This window comes from Zootoca vivipara, chromosome 9 (assembly GCF_963506605.1).
Source record: "Zootoca vivipara chromosome 9, rZooViv1.1, whole genome shotgun sequence".
Taxonomy (NCBI): Eukaryota; Metazoa; Chordata; class Lepidosauria; order Squamata; family Lacertidae; genus Zootoca; species Zootoca vivipara.
The window spans coordinates 20,819,176-20,840,762 of NC_083284.1; the positions used below are offsets into that span (position 1 = coordinate 20,819,176).

Below are 21,587 nucleotides of genomic sequence, written 5' to 3' on the forward strand. Positions count from 1 at the left end.
AGTATTAGATGCAAAATAGCTTACAAAGGTTTGCTAAAGTTGGAACTCAGGCACCAAGATTCCTGTTTAAAGTTTCTCCAAAACTGCATATTAAATTTACACCAGCAAAAGTGACTAAATACTTTTTAAAACATATGATCACTGATAACTATAGCACTTTTCTTTCACCAGTGATCTCAATGCTTCTCTGTACAAAAATCTACCCTGTAACATCTGAACAGAAACTGTGGCTTCTTAGCTCTTGTCAACAACCAAAACCACAGCTTAAAGCAGCAATTCATAGACAAGCTAATTGTAAAACTATCAGCAAAGGGTTCAAAGGCACAAGGCTGAACTTTAGAGGTGACATACAACAGTGTTATCCTTGCACAGTGGACTTCTGCTTGTGCAAGAGGACTTAATCCTTTTCTCTCCCCTTCACACCCTCAAAATCTGCTCCAGAGGTGGGAATATTCTGAGTCAATTATGGGGGAAAGGAAAATCCCATTATATCCACTGGTGTGACATTGGATAATGCCCTAGAAGTGGCTTGATCAACTGTTGATACCTACACAGAAAACAGAGTTGTACATTAACACAACTTCCAAGTTCCCCAACTTTTTTTAAAATTGCCACTCCATTATTTTCTCTGCTTTTTAGTGAAAGAGACGCAGCCTATGAATGTATATTTAGCATGCTTGTGTATTTAGCAAGTGGATTTAACACCTTCCATTTCTAAAGGATTTGCACGTGACCCTAAGTTATGCTAAACTAAAAAATATGGAGAGGTGGGTTGTACAGCAGCACTTGCTTAAATACACCTTACTCTTTTCTGGAACACCAAAACAGAATGTGATTAAGTACTAAAAGCAGTATCTGTGCACTTCACTTTTTTGGTGCCAGTGTGCCGCTTAGCAAGAAACAGTCTGGTACAGATGTCTGGTTTGTCACTGTTTAGATATACAGCATTAAAACTACAGCATGAATGCTGAAACTCTGGTATCAGCCAGTCTGATCCAATCATCTCATAAGAAATCCACATGGCCAATTACTTTTTTAAAAATACTCCTTCAAGCTAGTAGATTTTATGCAGAGAGAAAATTGTTCATATTTTCTTTCAATTCCACACACAACATCTGAATAAGGAATGATGTAGTCATACTATTTGTTCCATCCATGAGATTAAAGGGTTTAATGCATCTAAATGCCTTTGAGATTTCTTTAAACATTTTTATATACACGAGTCTTCTTTTCCACACATATTTACATGGCAAGTATTTCAGAAGAAGAACCACTATGTCTACATCTCCACAAGCGTAGCAGCACATTGGAGCTGCTTCTTGTAGGAAAAAAAAATCACAGAAGCTCTGGGAGTAAAACTTAAATGACAATTCAATGATGTAAATATATGAGCTTGTCATATATTTCAGACTAAGAGGCTATTAAATTATATTGGTACTTCAGGATAAGGTTTTTGGAAACAGCTAGACAGCAGTTTTACATCCCTCTTCCTTTTCATGATGGAATAGTATTTTCTCAGTTTACAGATTTTTCTTTTTATACATAGAGAGCGCATGTACAGGCAGTACATTTCAGGATCTAGCTCATTCTCCCCGATAGATACTGGTCAATCGTTCTAACTCTCTGCAGTTGTCCATGGAGATGGCTTCTGCTTTCCTTCGAAGACGTTCGTCTCTGTACACTTTTGCTGCATACAGTAAATCTGTTTCTTTAAAAACAAAAACAAAGTAAATAAAACATCTTGGCAATAGCTAAAAAATGTTATTTCTTTATTTCATAAAACGTATACATCTGCAAGCAGGACCTAAGCACAGGAGCACTTGCCCTTCCACAAGCCATCCAAGTTGGTAATTGGCAGTTAGGTGCTCCTGTTGATGTGTCAGGAGGTGTGGGTGGAAGAATCTGATTCAGCAGGACTGAACCAATGGGCAGGGGTTTCAGTTCTGCTTTACGCAGGGTTCAAGTATGCAAGTGAGTTCCCTGCATATCTGCTGGTGTGCGGAGGATTCAATGCAACATCAATTACAGGGCAGGTGGGTGCTGTTTAGGGAAAATGAACCTGGATCTCACAAACCCCTGAAAAGGGGGAAAACTCCCTTAGGATCCATGCCAGTATCTCATTCTATTTGGAGATAGATGTTATTTCGGTATAATGCTTTTATTTTTTGAAAAATCATAAGGTCCACTTACTTTGTTGCCTCTCTTTCCAACAGTTATTTCGAATATTGGACACATAGTCCTCTTCCACACTCTTTTCCACCTTCTGCAAATTTGCACCTTTATATTCATTTTTAAAGTCCTTGTTGACATAATAAGCAACACCCAAGTTTTGTGTCTGCATCTGAATGGTCTGTCCTGAACCCCTGTAAAGAGATCCCATACTAAGTGTCAGCCTGTGTCACTGTCCCCAATGTTGTTGTTAGCAAAGAAAAATCAAAGAGGGTTTCAGATTCATTGCAACATAAGAGTTTTCACGAATGTCTTTATGTATATACAACACCAATATGCCATGTCTGTAAAGCAAGAAACAGCAATGTTGTAAATAATGTCTTATATCTGGTGTCTGATTTTCTGTAAACTCTATACCTTCCATGTCATTGGTTTGCTAAAATATGTCTAGAGCTTATCACAATGAAGTGGCCATTCTTTTGAGTTAGATTGCTCCTAATTAGAAGGCTCCACATTAAATATCCTAGCATGCACTTTGCCTTTTTCACAGCTACTGCACACTGGATCAACATCTCCATCAAGCTATCCACAACTGCAAAGTCTCACTCCTGAGTCAGTCACTGCCAGTTCAGACCCCATGAACGTATGTGTGAAAGTATGACCCCCCCCTACATGTAACACTTTACACTTGTTTACACTGAATTGCATTTTACAGTTCATTTTGGAGAGGTCCCCTATCTTTACCTTTGCTTCATTTTTTATTAATATACAAGAAAAAATATTTTCATACTAAAGTGTTAAATTAAGAAGTTCCTAATTGCCTATATTTACAGAGCCAGCCGGGTTAAGATAGTGGTTTCCATTACCATAGGAAACTGGAAGCTAGTAATGCTGTGGACTTTTCACCTTCTAGGGAGAGGCTATCACTCAGGTAGGCGGTCCTGGCCTCTGACACATGCAACCACAGTCTAGCTATTAACAAAGAATCTACTATTAGCATGAAAACATCAGTGTTTTCCCAACCTTGGGTCTCCAGCTGTTTTCAGACCACAGTCCCTATCATCCCTGAGCACTGGTCTTGCTAGCTAAGAATGATGGGAGTTGTAGTCTAAAAACAGCCCGATATCCAAGGTTGGGAAACACTGATTTACAGCATCATGCTGCTACCTGTAGTTTAAACCACAACCAAATGGGTAAATTTCACTGTAAGCTCTACTTTAACCTCTGTTGAATCTACTTTCCTAAAGATATTCTAAGTCAAACTGTCCAAATCTTGTCAAAGACAGCCATGTGAGAAAGCATTAAGGCCTCTTTTCCTAGTGAAGCTGTGAAGGAAAAAAATAAGGCATAGAAACCCTTAGCAACACTGACTTAAGTGATGTAAACCTAGCACAGACCCACAATAAGCCATTGTTCAGCAGAACTGAGCTTCTATATTGAGCTAGTTTTTCAAGGGGGTAATTGGGGCATTTCTTGCTTTTCAATTCTTTCCTCATCATTTCTGAATTGGTGCACACAAAGGAGAAAAGCCCTGGAATACATAAAGCTTGAAAAAAATACAGGAACATAAGAGGTATTTTTAAATATCCATGTAAACCATACAAATATTAATAGTACTACTTACGATTTTGGATATAAGGAGTAAGGAGGGTTAGACACCATCAACTGGCTCAGCAAAGAGACAAGGATCAGCACAATAATTGGCATCAGCTGGATGAACATAGAGAAGCCGCCCTGGAGAAGGAAACAGCAAATCACAGGGTGTTTTGTTTTTCTTGGAAGGAATCTAGTCCACCATCACCACCACTTTCCTAGACAGGAAATATGTATACACCCCAAAAGACCTATACAGTAGTGGATTCCTATCCAGTCTTTCTTGAAAGCTTTGGAAGGAGATAGGTTGCACTAAAGAATAGTTGCCTTATGTGTAGTCTTTCTTTAACTTCATACTGTTAAAACCTATCACTTCGTGGCCTATCCTCATGTGAAGCCATGGCTTAGAGTAGCAATTCTCAACTTTTTCCTCTCTGCCACACTAGTGTGAATCGCTACACCCTTTGAGAACCACTGGCTTAGAGGAATTGCACGAATTCCCATAGAGGAGCAAAAGCAAGCTGCTGCTAGCTCCTCTTTATAAAGTTCATCCTGCATATATAATTATATCTATCTATCTATCTATCTATCTATCCATCCAATGTCACTACTGTAGCCCAAAATCTAATGTAGGCTAATATTATAAAGTGGTACCTGGGGGTGAGCCACAATGGGTCTTACTTCTGAGTAAACATCATGCATAGGATTCCTCCATTAAAATAAGATAACACTAGTTCAGAAAATTCGGAATTAGGTTTTTAACTGTTACTGTTTCCTTGCATCTGTTTACTAAACAGGCAGTCATTTAGATAACAGAACTGCAAGGCATGCTGCTCATTAATATTACTTCTAGGGATATTTCAAAAAATATAAGTTCTTGCAAAAGACAAACATACATCACCCCTCTCCTCTTCTCTTTCATGCCCACTATGACGATGTTGATTATGGTGACTGTAGCCAGACCTTCCATTAGAAAATGAATGCACACTGCCTACAGGGGAGAAAATATTTAAAAGATTGTATTTGGAGCAGAAAAAACACTACAAGGTGAAAAAGTAAATACTCAGCTGTACTCGTTTTGAGGCAACACTATAGGCAATGCAGAATGCCATGCTAATTAGTACAATATATTGCACCTTCAAGAAAAAGGCTTAACAGTTTATTGGACCACTGGCTGCTAGTGGGCAAGGTAAGCATTTAAGTTTCCCAAACTTGTTCTTTGGTTTTAAGCAAAGCACTAGGAAGCATTAAATAGTTCATGGGAGCTCTGATATCATTGTATGAGAACCTTGCTTGTACCATCGTACATGAGGCAATGGTTGCTGAGCATGCTAGAACAGATTTAATCAGTTACAAAAGCACTTACCGTACACTCCATTCATTTAATACATGTGTACAACTCAAGGTGGCTGAGCTACCTGAGGAAAGGGAAGTGGGAGATATTTGGGACTGACAAGTGAATGGGAAGGAAGATACAGAGGGAGTGAGATGGAAGTGGTGAGCTAAGGCGAGTTGATCAGTGAATATACCTGTTGGAAATGCTCCGCCGAAGAACATGTTAAAAAGGTCCTCTGGAGTAATATCTGCTTCACATCCCCTGTGGAAGTTAAATCTACCATTGCCAGGATGGCTGCATGGCTCTTCACTGCCTGTGAGGTCATATTGCTTTCGTTTTTCTGGATTGCTTAACACAGCATATGCATTTCCAATCTCTGAAATGCAGAGTGCAGGGGAAAGAAGGATGGGAGAAAAGAAACAGTTTAGATACACAGAGAAGGGAGTGATACATTGTACTTTTATTAATTCACAGGTCAGACAGGGACCCAGACTGCCTGACTTGCAGTGAGCCACTTTTCCACACTGCACATAGACAACATTGGACATAGTCTCATACATGTATAGGGGTTGATGCATGCCAAACAGTCTAAAAGGAGTAAAGAGTTGTTGTTGTCCATTCCCCTTCCCCTTTGAAAAATGGAAACAAATATATAGTACAGATACCAGTATGACAATAGTACTGTGAAATGCTTTGGGATGCCTCATAGGAAGCAATTTATTTATAAATAAAATAAATAACAATGCAAATAGGTATCACAACAGAAAGTGTGTTCGGTAACATATAAACTTATGTTCTTTTGGTGCAAGCAGTGCTTGACCATAGCTGTGCCCAATTGATTTTTTAATTTAAATACAGTGGAACCTCAGTTTTCGAACACTTTGGAAATCGAACGTTTCGGCTTTCAAATGCCAACAACCTAGAAGTGAATGCTTCCATTTTCGAATGCACCTCGGAAGTCGAACGGCTTCCGAGGCGCATTTCTCTATTTTTCCAAAGGATTTTGCTAACCAGCAATTGTACCTTGGTTGTTGAGCATTTTGGAAATTGAACAGTCTTCCAGAATGGATTATGTTTGACAACCAAGGTTGCACTATAGTAAGTGTTCATGTCGCATCACAAACTGTTTAAAAATGCTTTGAAACAACATACAGGGACCCTGCTCAAGACTGACAAACCCAGTACCCCCTGGGCACATGAAACAAGGTTCCCAGTAGCCTGGATTCCAGCCCATGTTTCCAACAAATTACTGGTAAGGTTCCTTTCACACCTATATCAAGGTTAGTACATAGCTGATGGTTTGCTTTTACAACCCAATATCTTCCGCCTTGTGTATGAGGATCTGAATATACTGAGCTACAACCAAAGGGCCATAAATGGGAGGAAAATAGCAACCAGTGCTATTTTTAAAAGATTTGCATAGGTGCTCCTGGAAGAGTTGCCTGCAATAAGTTACTTCTACAGCAGTTTTTATCCTTCCACTTGCAGAAGTAGAAGATCACAGATTTAGTTTCATTGTCACATAAAATGCTCTGGCCACAAGGTGTACAGCTTAGTGCAAGGTGTAAAAAGCCATCCTTTTGCAGCTACAAAAGGGCACCTTTGGATCCAACCCATTGTTAAAAGGATGTGCATTAACACAACCAGTTGGGCAGAAGAGATACACCTGCCCCTGAAATGTTTTCTTTCTACAAGTGAATTAGAAAATATTACTTTTAAAAGCTTCTGTTGCTCCTGGTGCATGATTTTTGTCCGGATGAAACTTCAGAGCAAGCTTTCGATAAGCTTTCTTCAAGTCTTCTTCACCTGCTTCTTTGGACACTCCAAGGACTTCATAGTAATTTTTACATTTTTTTATACTGCAAGAGGTCATTAAACAAAATAATTTCAATTTTAAAACACAACTATCAACTCTTAAAGCACAATTTGAAAAGTTCATTTTCAAACAGCTTCATGTTATGCACAGAAACCACAGTACCAGTATTTCAATTTCCACCCCCCTTTTTAGCAGTAATATTACACATACATTGGAAAATCCATACGTAGAACTATGCCTAATATTGGTAATATATTTTATTGTAAAGCAATGTTAACAAAGGAATCCCAGATAATTATACACACACACATCCAATATTACAGTTACCTAAAACCCATCTAAGGGTGCAGCAGTTTTTATTCTTTTCCCTTTACATAGCATGAACTTTGCAGCTCATGATGGCAAAAGCATTATGAGGTCAATGATGTAACCATCAAGAAAGAGGTGGCTTCAAACACCAGAGACTATAAAGGATAAACTCCAGGGACAAACAGCACAACTATTCTTACGGGGATGGATTAAAAAAAATGATGGCAGTTTGCAAGCAACACTCTTGTGTCTTCTCCTCAAACCAAAGGACACTTTTATCTTATTGCCATAGAATCCAGCAGCTGACTTGTGAAATTATTACTATTATCAAGGTAAAGGTAAAGGTAAAGGTAAAAGGGGCCCCTGACCATCAGGTCCAGTCGTGTCCGACTCTGGGGTTGCGGCGCTCATCTCGCTCTATAGGCCGAGAGAGCCAGCGTTTGTCCACATGTGGCCAGCATGACAAAGCTGTTTCTGGCGAATCAGAGCAGCGCATGGAGACGCTGTTTACCTTCCCCCCCTATTTATCTACTTGCACTTTGATGTGCTTTCGAACTACTAGGTGGGCAGGAGCTGGGACCGAGCAACGGGAGCTTACCCCGTTGCAGGGATTCGAACCGCCAACCTTCTGATCAGCAAGCCCTAGACTCTGTAGTTTAACCCACAGCGTCACCTGGGTCCCTCTATTATCAAGGTACAATTATTAAATGTGGGTCAAAGCTATACCCACAATATTTGAATTGCATGTACATTTTTAACTGAAAGTTTGGACAAAAGTGTTAAGAAGCATAGGAGGGAATATTATGGAAACACCTAGCAGTAGATAGATTAGCGATTTCTAAAGATTAAATAACAAAATTCTTCTGTTAAAACAGATGAGTACTTTGATACATCTATGTATTAACAAGAGGCAAATCATTTTCATGAACTCTTGCTTGTATGAATGAATATCAATAATGCATGACAGATACAGTTCATTATACTGAAGAAAGAATTGGTAAACTTCCATTAGGTGAAATAATTTGTAAATCTCTGAATATTTCTTTAACAAAACAAGCAAGGAATCTGCATGGAACCTGAAAGGGTAATTGATTTACAGTGGTTGTAGTTCTTCAACAAGGAAAGTGCACTCCTTGGAGTCTCATCTTGGTTCCAGCTCCTCTTTGAAGAGGAATTAAAAGTGCACCAAGGACAACTGGTAAATATTTTGGAGGTGCACTGATATTTCGGAAAAATGGTTTTTAAAATCCCACTGTGATTCAGAGCAACACTGATCTGATAATGTAGTAGTTCCTAGTAATAATAGTTATGAAAATGATGAACCCACCAGGTTTTTTTTCCTACTTAATGAGATAAAATACTGTGATAGATAGTCCAGAGACACCAGCATTACAATAAGAAAGATCTCCATTTCACTTTTATGCTGCCATTGTGCAGGTTTTGAAGATAATAGCTCTTTACTAGAAAGCTAAGCCCATATTTTTTGTTTTAGAAACTTGGAAATGAAATTTTGCCCACATGAGAACACATTATCACCAGACCTCTTTGGTGCAATAAAGTGAGCAGCCTTCTGTTCAGTTTGCTTAACCATTATGCAATCAGTAAAGAGTTATTGCATCTTGCACTGCTCCCAGTTGAACCATACTGTCACCGAGCAACACTCTATTGAAGAACTACAAGCACTCTCTCTTGTGTATAGGATGGGGAAGAAACTAAAATGTTTGTTTATATTTCTGCCTATCAACACACATTATTAGATTCTAACCTGGCAAAAATATGCTAAAACTAATCATTTGGAGATTGTTCTGCTCTATATATGCCGCTCCTGTCCTTCTTAACAGTATTGTCCAAACATTCAGGTGATGTACATGCAATCCAAATGTTGTTGGTATGACTTCTGTCATATTCAGTGAGCAGAGGTTAAGCATGTTGGAAAAGAAGCAGGAAAATCTATGTCAGCCATGAAGCTCATTGGCTATGTGCCAATCACTATCTCTCAGCTGAACCTACTCTGCAGAGCTCTTGTTAAGTTAGATGGGGCTTGGGGCTAAGAAAAATCTTGTCCATCCCTGTCAGCTTCTTGGAGGAAGGGTAGAATAGAAATTTAATAAATAAAAATGAGAATAAAAACCTCAGGATGAAGCAAATGCATGACTAGACCATTTCCATCATATTTTAGAACATGGTTGGAGAATCTCTTGCCTGCCAGCTATATCTGGCTCCCAGAAGATTCCCATCAGCCACTAGGAACTCTTTTCTTCAGTTTTGCCCCTCCTCGACTTTCATGGCTGACAGCATACGGGACCCCAGCTAGTCCAGAAGTACAACAGATTGCAAGCATGGGGGCCAATCCAGATCAAGACCCTGGCATGAGCTGAGGGTCCTTTTACCCTTTCCTCCTGCATTGGAAAAGCTATCTCACTTGCTTCAATGTGATATTCAATCAGGAGTTGGGAACCTTTTCTTTCTGTTGAGGGCCACATTCCCTTGGGGCAATCTATTAGGTGTGCATGCTAAAAGTGAATAGGACTGAAGCCTGTGGTGGTGGAGCCAAAGTCCAAAGTGGGTGGTGCACCCTCTTGCTTTTGGGCTTGCTCTCCATGCCCCTGCTTTTCTTTCTCCTTATCACTTGCAAATTGGGTCAAGGATCACATGTTCCTCATAATCTAATTGCTGATTGGATTCAGGTTAGAGGTGAAAGAGTCACTAATACATACACTAAAGGAAAGGAAGTAGGAAATGACCTCTTCACCTACCATGTTAATAGTAGAATTAAGTTAAAACACTTCAGTATATGGAGCAATTCAACATATTGACACAGCTGCTGTTTATACAGGCAAAACTTTCTTAGCCATCTCATTTACTGTTTGAAATGATAACAAGCTACATCAGGCTCCAGCTGATATTGACAAAGCATTCTGTCAACATAGCGGCAGTGCGCTCAAACTATGAGACCTTTCAAAAATGGAATCCATGAGTTTAGCTCTCACATCAGTGACAGCTGTACTGCTCTAAAAGGTTGACTTAAAACCTTTGTAAAGAGCAGTGTGATGTTCTCAGCTTAGTTAATATTCTTAAGCTGAAATCACACTGGCAACATCTGAAGAGGTACTTTTTTTACCTAGACCAGCCTTCCACAACATGGTGCCATTCGGGTCGTTTGGACTACAACTTTGATCAGTTCCGGTCAGCATGGCAAATGTTGTTGTTGGCATCCGTCTGGAGTATGCCTCTGAGGGTGAAGTCAAATGACTGTGTTAGCCTGGGCAGTGTGTATGAAAGTCCTGGCCTGCCCAGATGACATCGCTGATGTGATCCAAAGGAAAGCACAGCAATATGTTTTGCACCAGCTTGGCACCAGGAGTTGCCAGTAGGAAGCTTACAAGATGCCTTAGAGACTCCACTTCGGATTTTTATAGGGTTTACTCTTCAGCTTTTTCTTTTCCTGAATATATCCTGCATGGCAGCATGGCAATTGGTCAGGTATTATTAGAACTGCTGTCCAACAACAGATGGAGGGCACCAGGTTGGGGAACACTATGCTGTCAGATAAACTTGTAATTTATTATCAGTACTATCAACAGGCAATCTGTTTATTTAGAACAATACCTTTGCACTCCTTCCACTTGATCTTTGGTGTAGGGCTTCCCACTTTCACCTGCAGAAGATGCACTGTTGTCCTTCATGCTATTGGGTTTGTTTTTATCACTTCCACTTGCTGGTTTTCGACAGTAAGCACCACTCCCGGCAGCACTCCCGTTCTTTGAAATTGCTTCCAGTAACACTACAGAAGAAAAGGAGTGTAAATTACATAAGCATTGAAGATACTGCCAATGGGATTACGTTCTGAGGACAAATGGGGAAAGAATCAGATAAATTATGTTCCTAGGCTAATATTTGCAATGCATTCCTATGCAGCAATGCATATGCATTCCTATGCAGCAGGTCTACTCAGTTCAGCAGAACTTACTTTCAAAGTAAGTGTGTATAGGATAGCATTTTAGAGCATAATTTGAACCATCCCACCAACTTCCCAAGGAGTTAAGACAGTGCATATGTGCCTTTCTGCCATCAGAGATGAGTGCTAATGGAACGCTATTGTCAAGTCGTTTTCATGCCAACTACTGCAAGTGCCCCCAAACAAGGCACTGAAGGGCTGTGGCACCAGCACTCCCCGAGCTTCCTTTATGCCAATCTGGAGGTCACACAATGAAAAGGAAGGAAGAACCGTCTTCCCAAAGTTAGGGAAGCAGTGCTGGATCCACTGCTTCATACACACAGGCCCCACCTCAGATCTCACAGCAAGAAATATCCTTGTCCCCCATATAATAGAAAGAGGTTATGCCAAACTAGCTGATGAATTGTACAGAAGATTGATTAGTTAATTGGTTTATTACTGTGGTTTATTATCTTTGTGCTGACACACTGCTATAGACAGCTCAATCACACACCCTCAGATGATTTCTTTAAAGCACGTAAAATGGAGAGTAGTTATGATGATGAAGACATCTGGACTGGTGTCATGAGTGTCATACAAAGGTGCCTATGCGCTACTATAAGTCCCTGCATTTCAGGGGGTTGGACTAGATGTCCCACGGAGTCCCTTCCAACTCTATGATTCTATGCTGCTACTATTACCACAGAAAGTAAGTTCAGTAGTCCTTTTTGCTAGGAAAATAATTTTTTCCTGCATCTCCATACACAGCTTTTAAGGCATAGAGAAAAAGCAATCATTTCACAGTAATTGCTGAGGCAACACTGTCTGGTTGATTCAGTCCTGCCTGCAAAGTCTTCTATAGAGAATCACACGGCGAAATGTAGCACCCAAAAAGGTTGATTCTGGCCCATTTCAGACTATGTTCTGACATCTAAATTATTAAATCGACAGAAAGGAAAACCAAGTTCTCTTCTCAAGAAGGGGTTAAACTTGAGTTATTTCTTCCTGAAAACTGAAACCTATAGTTTCAGTTTAATCAAGATCTTTTTGCTGTAAGAAGCAAAATAGAATAGGTTAGATGATACCATCAGGCAATACAATTATGCAACTAAATTACTAAAATAAGAAATATAAGCTGCCACCTTCGCAAGGGCCTCCTTCCTGGCTTGATGAAATCTTTGACAGTATTTAAAGCAATCAACTGACTCACGCCCTAAACTTCCCAAGCAATGTAATTTTAAACGTATATGATATTAATATTAGATTAAAAAGACTTTCTTGAATTAGTAAAAATAAGTTTTAAGACTGGAAAATCCTGAGCACATTTATCAGGGAGCATTTCCCACTGAATTCAGTGCAGGTCACTTCTGAGCAAATACGCTTGCGATCTGTAAGATACAGCCATTGTCTTGAAATGGGTTAAATCAGAACAGCCTTAGAAGAAAACTATTTTCTACCAAGTTGTTGTTGATCATTACTATTACAGCATTGTAGTTACTCTCCAAAAATGCAGAAGGGAAACTGCTAATTAATCAAAGTTGTTAAGAAAATGCAGATTTTTGAAACTAACAGGACTTCAAACACAATGAAAAGTGTATTAGTGTGAAGCATGTGAAGACAAATATTGTAGGTAGGAAATGGGATTACCAATTTTTATCTTTTCTAGTCCACTCACATTTCTATTAAAAATGTCTAAGAACATTATAATCCTTCTCACTAAGATATGAAGAACTGCATCTGCCAATTTCTACAAATAAAGCTGCTGTTAAAAGCACAAAAGCAGCCCAGGTCGGTGTTGTTTTCCCTAGTCAGTTTGCAATCCCAACAGGAAGACTGTCCCTCAAGTACCAGGAATGAAATGCTAATATGGCAACTCTTATTATTGCAAGTATGTCTACTCACAACTCAGAAATAAGGATACAAATTCACTAGAAGATTAAAATAATAATTTTAAGTAAGACAAAACATATCCAATTGATTTTTTAAATAATCCACATTAGTATACATATACAGTACAGTATATGCAAATAAACCATATAAATTAGTTGCTTCAATATGCCTCAGTGATGTGGACATATGCAGTGCTCTAAGGAAGAATTGAAATGGCCAGTAAAGTACTGTACAATGCTATTTATATAGTAAATTCAAATCCAGACTGTACTATTGTAAAGTCCTTGAAATACTTCCACAATTATAAGCTTCTTTCAATGCCCTTTGCTGTGTCTGCTGTTGATTATGAAAGGTACAATCTATTCTTCTGCTTGTGTATGGTTGCTATTATGTTATATAGAACCATGTCAAAGGGCATGTTTATACAGTCCCATATTCCTGGCTTGATGCTTTCATTTGTAAATAGATTGAAATTATCCCTCAGAACTCTCCACCTCCAAAAACTCTTCAGTACATATGGACATATCATGCCTAAAGGAAACACAAAAAAACAGCATGGGCTTCTCAAAGCACAAAACAAAAATACCAGCTGCTTAGATGGAAGAACAGATCCTTCTGCTCCCATAGAAGGCACAAATAAATCAGGAACAAATAGGCCTACAGGTGCTATACAGTCCCTTAACAGGTCCCTCCAGGGAATCAAAGATTGCAAGCAAAATATTTGCTGAAGTCCCATCAGTCTTAAGCATGCAAGCTACCTCTGTAAGAAAGTAGTCAAACTAACTGAAACATCACTGGCTTAAAACGACACCCAAAATCATTCTTCCTTCCAAGAACAGAGTTAAATGAATTAAAATAAATATAAATAAAGTGATACAAGTTTACTTGACATTTTCAGGGCCAACGCCCTGTAAGAGGAGGGTGGCTAACATTTTACAGCCCAAAAACCACATTGAAGGTTGGTTTAAACTCTTTTTAATATTATATGTATTTTAATTGCTGTAACCTGCTCTGGGAACTTGGAATGAAGGCTGTGTGATAATTTTTTATACTGTAGTATCACCATCGCTCCCCCTCAAGGACTGCATGTCACTGCACACTGACATGCACACCACAGGCAGGCAGAAACATTCAAGCAGCACCCCCCCCCCCTTTCTGCTGATCAGCCTAGCACTACAACAGGGAATAAAAACACTGTCTCTGTTCTTCTGAGATATCAATCTCTGAAGAGCATCTTCTCCCCCTGGCATGGAGCCACTCCTAGAAGGTCCACTCTAAGCACTCCCCTGTTTCCCAAACACTAAGGCCTTCTAAGAACTGCATTACGCCAGAGGCAGAAAAGATACCTTCATTTGAAAGAGAGCTGGTGGGCTGCTGCAAGTGCCTTTCTGGTTCACCATCTCTGCCCTATGACATCCCTCATTCAGATACTCTATTCAGGCAGATTTCTTTAATTAAGACAAATTCCTTAATTAAAGTGAATTCCTATGAAACTTAAAGGTAAAGGGATTCTTTAGTACTTACTTTAAATTGAATATGCAAAAACTAGGTATGCCTAGGCTTGATTTGATTATTTGCCATGATTGCAGCTCTTATGGCTGGTGAAGACTAAAAATTTAGATTTGAAGCAGGGCAATGATAATGTTACATGTGTTGCAAAGATCCAGTTCCACTGCCTACTGCAATTTGCACTACTGCTTTTATATCTCCTGAAGTAAACAGCACTATAAACAAGAGCAACTCCCACGTACTAGCATCAGGCCTTTTGGTTGGCCTAGAACAGGGGATTGAAGTTTACCTGAAAGTTGCTGAGGATTGAAGTTGTTGAGCTTTTTTTAGGATTTCCCCCCAGGACATATACTGCCATATATACAGTGGGACCTTGAGTTATGAACTTTATTCGTTCCGGAGGTCTGTTCTTAACCCGAAACCATTCTTAACCTGAGGCACGCTTTCGCTGATGGGGCCTCCCGCTGCGAAATTTCCATTCTCATCCTGGGGCAAAGTTCTCAATCCGAGGTACTACTTCCGGGTTAGCAGAGTTTGTAACCTGAAGCTTTTATAACCCAAGGTTCCACTGTACATGCCTGGCCTAGAATACTGTAAATGCTTTCAGAAGGGAACGTAAACACACACCATTCACTTAAATTATTCAGGTACCGTAAATCTGCTCTTTTGAGAAATTTAAACTGAACTGCCCGCTCCTCAGGTTTTTAATTATAGGGTCTAATTTAAACATGACACTAAGAGTGCAAGAACTTAGACATGGAACATTTTACAACCCTGCAGACTCTGCTGCTACCATAAGTACTGCACACCCAGGTGAGCTGATCTGGCTTATCTGAGATACTGGAGACATGGAACGCAGCAAGGGTTTTTACAAAATGTCTGGCAGTATGTTTCAGCTGGATCATAGTTGTTGGAGAATCTCTGAATAAAACAGCTCAGCTAGGTGTACATTCTACGATGGCATTTACTGAAGAAATTATCTGTTAAGTCTTATTTGTGCTTTTAAAATACAGTTCATTACAGTTCAGTGATGTGCAGGTGGGAAATTTTCCAGAAGAAAAAATCCAGCACTTCGTTTTTCTATGGGAAAAAATGTCATTTTATACATTTACTAGTAACAATGAATGGATACCAATTGCAAATACAGTATTAGGCAAGTCTGGAAGCTTCACATTTTTGCTGTATCCACTAAATACAAGTACAATAAACATGCTAAATTTGATCACTCTCTAGGGTATCAGAAAATTTTCCCATTACAAGTTACCCTTACATAGAAAAAAATATCTAGAAGATGGAGGCTGGGTAGAATTTCGAGTGACCTGGGTTTCAGTGATATGCATGGTTGAAGAAACTAAAATCATGTAAAATAAGTAAATATATCTTGGGCAAAATCTAGGTCACCCTGTTGCATTTTTTTTTAAAGTTCCTACAAAAGTCCAGTATATACGGTACATGTAAGTTCATGGAAACCTGAACTTGCATACTGCCACAGTTAAAACTGATCCCCTGTCAGCAAGCTAGAGTTAAGAAACTAGAAATCTATTAACATTTCTCAGTGGCCTCATGGAAACAGATTCCCTTACAGAAGTCAAAACCAGCTAAACCAGACCACCCAGCTACAATGCTATGCACACTTATTTAAGGCTAAATGCCAATGAACTCAGTGGCACTTGAAAAGTCCTGCATAGGATTGCACTACACAGCTGGTTTGTTTGTTGTGTAGATATACCCCAAAGATCAAGTCTCTAAAATTTCAACAGGTACAATTCATGTATTGCCAAGTGTTTTTGCAACAAGATTACATACTTTTTTGCTTTTTACAATAACAAAAAAGAAAGAAAGAACTGAGACAATGGTGCTGGCTCCAGTTAGCTCAGGCCCTAGGTATAACAAGAAAGGTGCTGGTGCTGGGGGAGTTGCAAATACTGTATACTAAGGCACTTTTAATACAGTGCAGAGCTGAGTCGATACTGAAGTAAGACCTGTGAAATTTAATGACAGCTACTCCCTACTAATTGTGGCTAGAATCATCTCTGCTAATTATCCTATAGAAGTTATGAAACATGTCAATGGGATTTCTATAGCAAGGGAGTACCCAGTTCAAAGGTTGCTTCACTAGGTAACTTTAGGTGAACTCACTAGGTAACTAGGCAACTGACTCTCTGAGCTACCTTACAGAGTTGCTGTTGTAATCCATCAATGAAATAATGGGAATGAAACAAGTTGAAACTTATAAATACTACATAGTATCATCAGAAGGATTGGTTTCAGGATATGGGGACACCAGTGGCAACTGCTAACCACTGGGTAAGGTGGAAAGTGGAGAGCCAAACAGCAGGTGGAGCCAAAGCCAATAAAGGGGCAGAGCCAACTAAATCTACTGTAGTTTTATCGCTATTCTCCTTCCTGCTGAGTTCTACAATGGCAGCACTGAGACTAAGCAAGTAGAAGCTGACAGCCAGGGCCACCCCTAGAATGACTAAGTAGAAAGACAGGTAAGTTGGGGCTGGCCATGGCTGACTGAGGTTGGAGGGCCAATTGTCCCATTTGCCCTAATGGGCCAATCACCACTGGGAGGCAACTTGGAAACTTGTCATTCACACACCCCATCCTCCTCACACATCCAGTTAGCACAATCCTCCACTGTGTAAAAGGTAAATGACCCCTGGACGGTTAAGTCCAGTCAAAGGAGACTATGGGGTGTGGCGCTCATCTCGCTTTTCAGGCCGAGTGAGCTGGTGTTTGTCCACAAACAGCTTTCCGGGTCATGTGGCCAGCATGACTAAACCATTTCTGGTGCAACGAGACACAGTGATGGAAGCCAGAATGCACGGAAACGCCGTATACCTTCCCACTGCAGCGGTATCTATTTATCTACTTGCATTGGTGTGCTTTCGAACTGCTAGGTTGGCAGAAGTTGGGACAGAGCAACAGAACCTCAGCATTGTCATGAGGATTCGAACTGCCGACCTTCTGATTAGCAAGCCGAAAAGGCTCAGTAGTTTAGACCATACTGCTATCCGTTCCCAATTCCACTGTGTACCATGAAGGGAGGGCGCATGAATGTATAGAGGCAGCAGCTCACATGACACACACTTGCTTTGGGTGGCACTGCAGGGATGACTGAGCCCCACAGCTATCCAGAAGTTGTTGGACTCCAGCTGCCACCATACCCAACCACTGGATATGCTATCTGCAGCTAATGGAAGTTGGGGGTCCAAACATCTGGAGACCGTTAGGTTGGGGAAGTATAGTCTAAAGCAGCCTTACTCAACCTTGGGTCCCCAGGTGTTGTTGCTAATCCTTTACCTTTACTCCCATCAACTTCCCCAATAATGGTTGGGACTCAAACTGTGCCAAGAGTGTAAGTTCTGACAAATTCCTCCACTGCATCTCTGACAATTTCATTTCGCAGAAGGTGGAAGAACCAACAAGAGGATCATCTATCTTGGACCTGGTCCTCACCAATAGGGAGGAACTGATTGATGAAGTGGAAGTGCTCGGAAACTTAGGAGGAAGTGACCATGTTCTCCTGGGTTACAGGAAACAGAGGCATGGGAAAACTGAGTGTAGTTTGATACGCAGTCTGGACTTTAAGAACGCCGATTTCGAAAAGCTGAAGGAGCTACTTGGTGTGATCCCATGGTCAGAAATACTCAATGAGAAGGGAGTCCAAGAAGGATGGGAGTTTCTAAAAGGAGAACTATTGAAGGCCCAAATGCAGACAATACCAACAAGAAAGAAAAGTGGGAGGCATCTAAGGAAACTGGTGTGGCTGTATAAGGAGCTTACAGATGAGCTGAGAGTTAAGAAGGGCATGTATAAGAAATGGAAGAAAGGGGAAATCACAAAGGAGGAGTATACAGTTGCAGGGGAAAAGTCAGGCTGGCTAAAGCACAGAATGAGCTCAGGCTTACAAGAGAGGTTAAAAATAATAATAAAGGTTTCTTTGGCTATGTCTGAACTTAGAGGAAGAACAAGCAAATGGTAGGTCCTCTGCATGGGGAATACAGAGAAATGCACCTACTTTGCCTCTGTCTTCACCCAAAAGGAAAGAGATGCCCAACCTGGTGATAACAAAATAAACGATGTAAGGAGGGAGCTGCAGCCCAAGATAGGAAAAGATAGGAAAAGAGGTAGTAAGGGAACACCTAGCTACTTCAAATGAATTCAAATCTCCAGGGCCTGATGAGCTGCATCCAAGACAGCTTGTGGATGTACTGGTAATTTCAGAGCCTTTGTCTATTATCTTTGAGAATTCTTGGAGAACAGGTGAGGTCCCTACAGATTGGAGGCGGGCAAATGTTGTCCCCATCTTCAAAAAGGAGGGAAAGGAAGACACAGGTAACTACCAACCGGTGAGCTTGACATTGATACCAGGAAAGGTCCTAGAACAGAGAATTCAACAGTCGGTCTGTGAGCATTTAGAAAAGGATGCTGTGATTACTAAAAACCCAGAATGGGTTTCTCAAAAATAAGTCATGCCAGACCAATCTGATTTCTTTTTTTTAATGGAACTACAAACTTGGTCGATCAGGGAAATGCTGTGGACATACTGTATCTTACTTCAGTAAGGCTTTTGACAAAGTCCCCCATGATATTCTCGCGAGGAAGCTGATAAAATGTGAGTTGATGAGGTAACTGTTAGGTGGATTTGTAGTCGACACAAAATTTTAAAATTTCTTCCACTGATCTGAAGAAGTGTGCATGCACACGAAAGCTCATACCAATGACAAACTTAGTTGGTCTCTAAGGTGCTACTGGAAGGATTTTTTAAATTTTGTTTCGACTACGTGGATTTGTAGCTGATTGACCAAACCCAAAGAGTTTGGTCCCTTGTCATCCTAGAAAAAGTGACATGTGGGGTGCTGCAGGGTTCTGTTCTGGGCCAGTTGTTCTTCAATGTCTTTATAAATGAATTGGATGAAGGAATTGAGAGGATGTTCATCAAACTTGCAGATGACACCAAACTGGGAGGGGTAGCTAATGCTGCAGAAGACAGAATCAGAATTCAAAATTACCGATTGAAGAACTGGGCACAAGCTAACAAAATGAATTTCAATAGGGACAAATGTAAGGTTCTGCACTTAGGCAGGAAGACCCAGATGCACAAATATAGGATGGGGGACATCTGGCTTACTAGCAGTACATGTGGAAAGGATTTAGGGGTCTTGGTGGACCACAAGTTTCACATGAGTCAACAGTGTGATGCAGCAGCAAAAAAAAAAATCTAATGCCATTCTAGGCTGCATCAGCAGAGGTATAGTGTCCAGATCAAGGTAAGTAATAGTACAACTCTATTCTGCCTTAGTCGGACCACACTTGGGATACTGTGTCCACTTCTGGGCACCACTAAACATCCATTAAACATTCAAAAAAACATTCTGACAGTAAGAGCTGTTCACAAGAGGTGGTGAACTCTCCTTCCTTGGAGGTTTTTAAACAGAGGTTGGATGGCCATCTGTCATGGATGCTTTAGCTGAGGTTCCTACATTGCAGGAGGCTGGACTCAATGACCCTTGGGGTCCCTTCCAACTCTAAGATTCTATGATCCTATGATCTCTAGCTAGCAGGACCACTGTTCAAGGTGATGGGCATAAGCCTCTTAATCTCAGGGTCACGAGTTTCAGCCCAACAATGGGCAAAAGATTCCTGCATGGTAGGCGGCTGGACTAGATGACCCTCGTAGTCCCTCCCAAGTCTACAATTCTGTGATTCTATAATACCGATACTTCAGCATGGAACTCTCAAGAGGTCCCCCACGCGCCAAAAAAGTTAACCACCAAACCTCAAAATTACCAAGTTGACTTCAAACCTAACCAAAGAGCTTCACTCATCACTGATGTTTCCCAAGAATGTTTATATATTCTAAATGGAAAGTGCAAAAAGAAAAGAAAAGAAAGGGGCTGTTGGCATGCCCTAATACTGTCCAAGCCTCTTTCATTACGATCAGATGGGACTCCTGGCCCGTTCTGTTTTTAGCAGCAGCTTCAGGAATAGGATCATTAATGGGCTGGGGACCCAAAGCTGAGAAAGGCTGGTCCCCCTGCCTGCTATAAAGAACAAGAGCAGCAAACGCCGCCCTCTCTCTTGCCGGCTCCCTCGACACAGCGCCCCGAGACCAGACCCCAGAGATGAGGCGACGGAGTGTATCCGACACCTTCTTATAGCCCCCCCCCCATTTCTTCTCCTTCTAGACTCCCGACACCTGTCCGTGAAGGGAGGCCATGCTGGGATCCCAAGGGCGCTCTCGAAATACAAGGGCCAACTTTCAGAGGGAGGCGCGCAGCCTCGGCCAAGAGCCCCCCCCCCGGGGGGTGTCCTCTCGGTTGGGCGCCCTGCGCTCACCTTTGGCGGTCTCGGTCGGGTAGAGCTTCTGGGCCTTGTTGAGGAAGCGCAGCGCCCGCTCCCGGTTGCCGGCCTCCAGGGCCTCGCGGGCGATCTCGATGCATTTCTCCGCCTCGTCGCGGTTCCCTTCCATGGGCCTGTCCTTCCTCCGCCTCCGCCCGCCGTAGCGCAGGGAAAAGGCGCCTGACGGGGCCAGCCGGGCGGGCGGGCGAGCGCCGCCGGGGCGCTGAGGAGGCCGGGGGTGGCGGGGTTTGCGAGAGCGGGGCTCGCCGGGGTCTTTCCGTGGGCCGCCTCACTCCGCGCCTCTGGGGCCGCTGCCGGCGGCGGCGGACGCTCTCCGCTGCATCGCCCTCCGCTTCTCCCGTCAGCGACGTCGGCTTAATGCCGCTTGCTCGACGCACCGGAGCCGGCCGGGCCCAGCACCGCCGCCGCTCTCGCTTCCGGTGACAGGCTCCGTGACCGGCCGCGAGGATCGCTTTGCGCAGGCGCGGCCGAAAGGCGCACTCGCCTCCCAAATGCCACGACGCGAGCACGGCTGCTCCGAGCGGCCAGTAGGGGGCGCAGCCCAACCCCAACGAGCAGGTGGGCTGCGGGGGCAATTTAGGGTACCTGCCTGCTCCTCACTTTTCAATACACTTCAGGATGCTTTTTCTGAGTGAAGAGCACTCTTTTGTACCTTA

General features: G+C 41.7%; 1 protein-coding gene across 1 annotated transcript; it reads right to left on the minus strand.

Annotated features, from left to right (window-relative positions):
* Positions 1-1,143: 1,143 nt before the first annotated feature.
* On the minus strand, positions 1,144-21,197 carry DNAJB14 (DnaJ heat shock protein family (Hsp40) member B14). The gene is made up of 8 exons (XM_035112751.2): positions 20,908-21,197; positions 10,833-11,007; positions 6,812-6,957; positions 5,292-5,474; positions 4,659-4,753; positions 3,794-3,903; positions 2,191-2,363; positions 1,144-1,708 (listed from the first exon to the last, which is right to left on the minus strand). The coding sequence occupies exons 1-8, from the start codon at positions 21,038-21,040 to the stop codon at positions 1,584-1,586; spliced, it is 1,140 nt and encodes a 379-aa protein (XP_034968642.1). The 5' UTR covers positions 21,041-21,197; the 3' UTR covers positions 1,144-1,583.
* Between the last annotated feature and the right edge of the window lie 390 nt (positions 21,198-21,587).

Bases quoted from the DNA above. Each gene is read 5' to 3' on its own strand.
- DNAJB14 (XM_035112751.2), bottom strand. From the start codon at position 21,040: ATGGAAGGGAACCGCGACGAGGCGGAGAAATGCATCGAGATCGCCCGC. The intron at 4,754-5,291 runs GTATATTCACTG...TCTCCCCTGTAG, and splicing joins CGGCGGAGCATTTCCAACAG to GCAGTGTGCATTCATTTTCT. The intron at 3,904-4,658 runs GTATGTTTGTCT...TTCCTTCTCCAG, and splicing joins GAGAAGAGGAGAGGGGTGAT to GGCGGCTTCTCTATGTTCAT.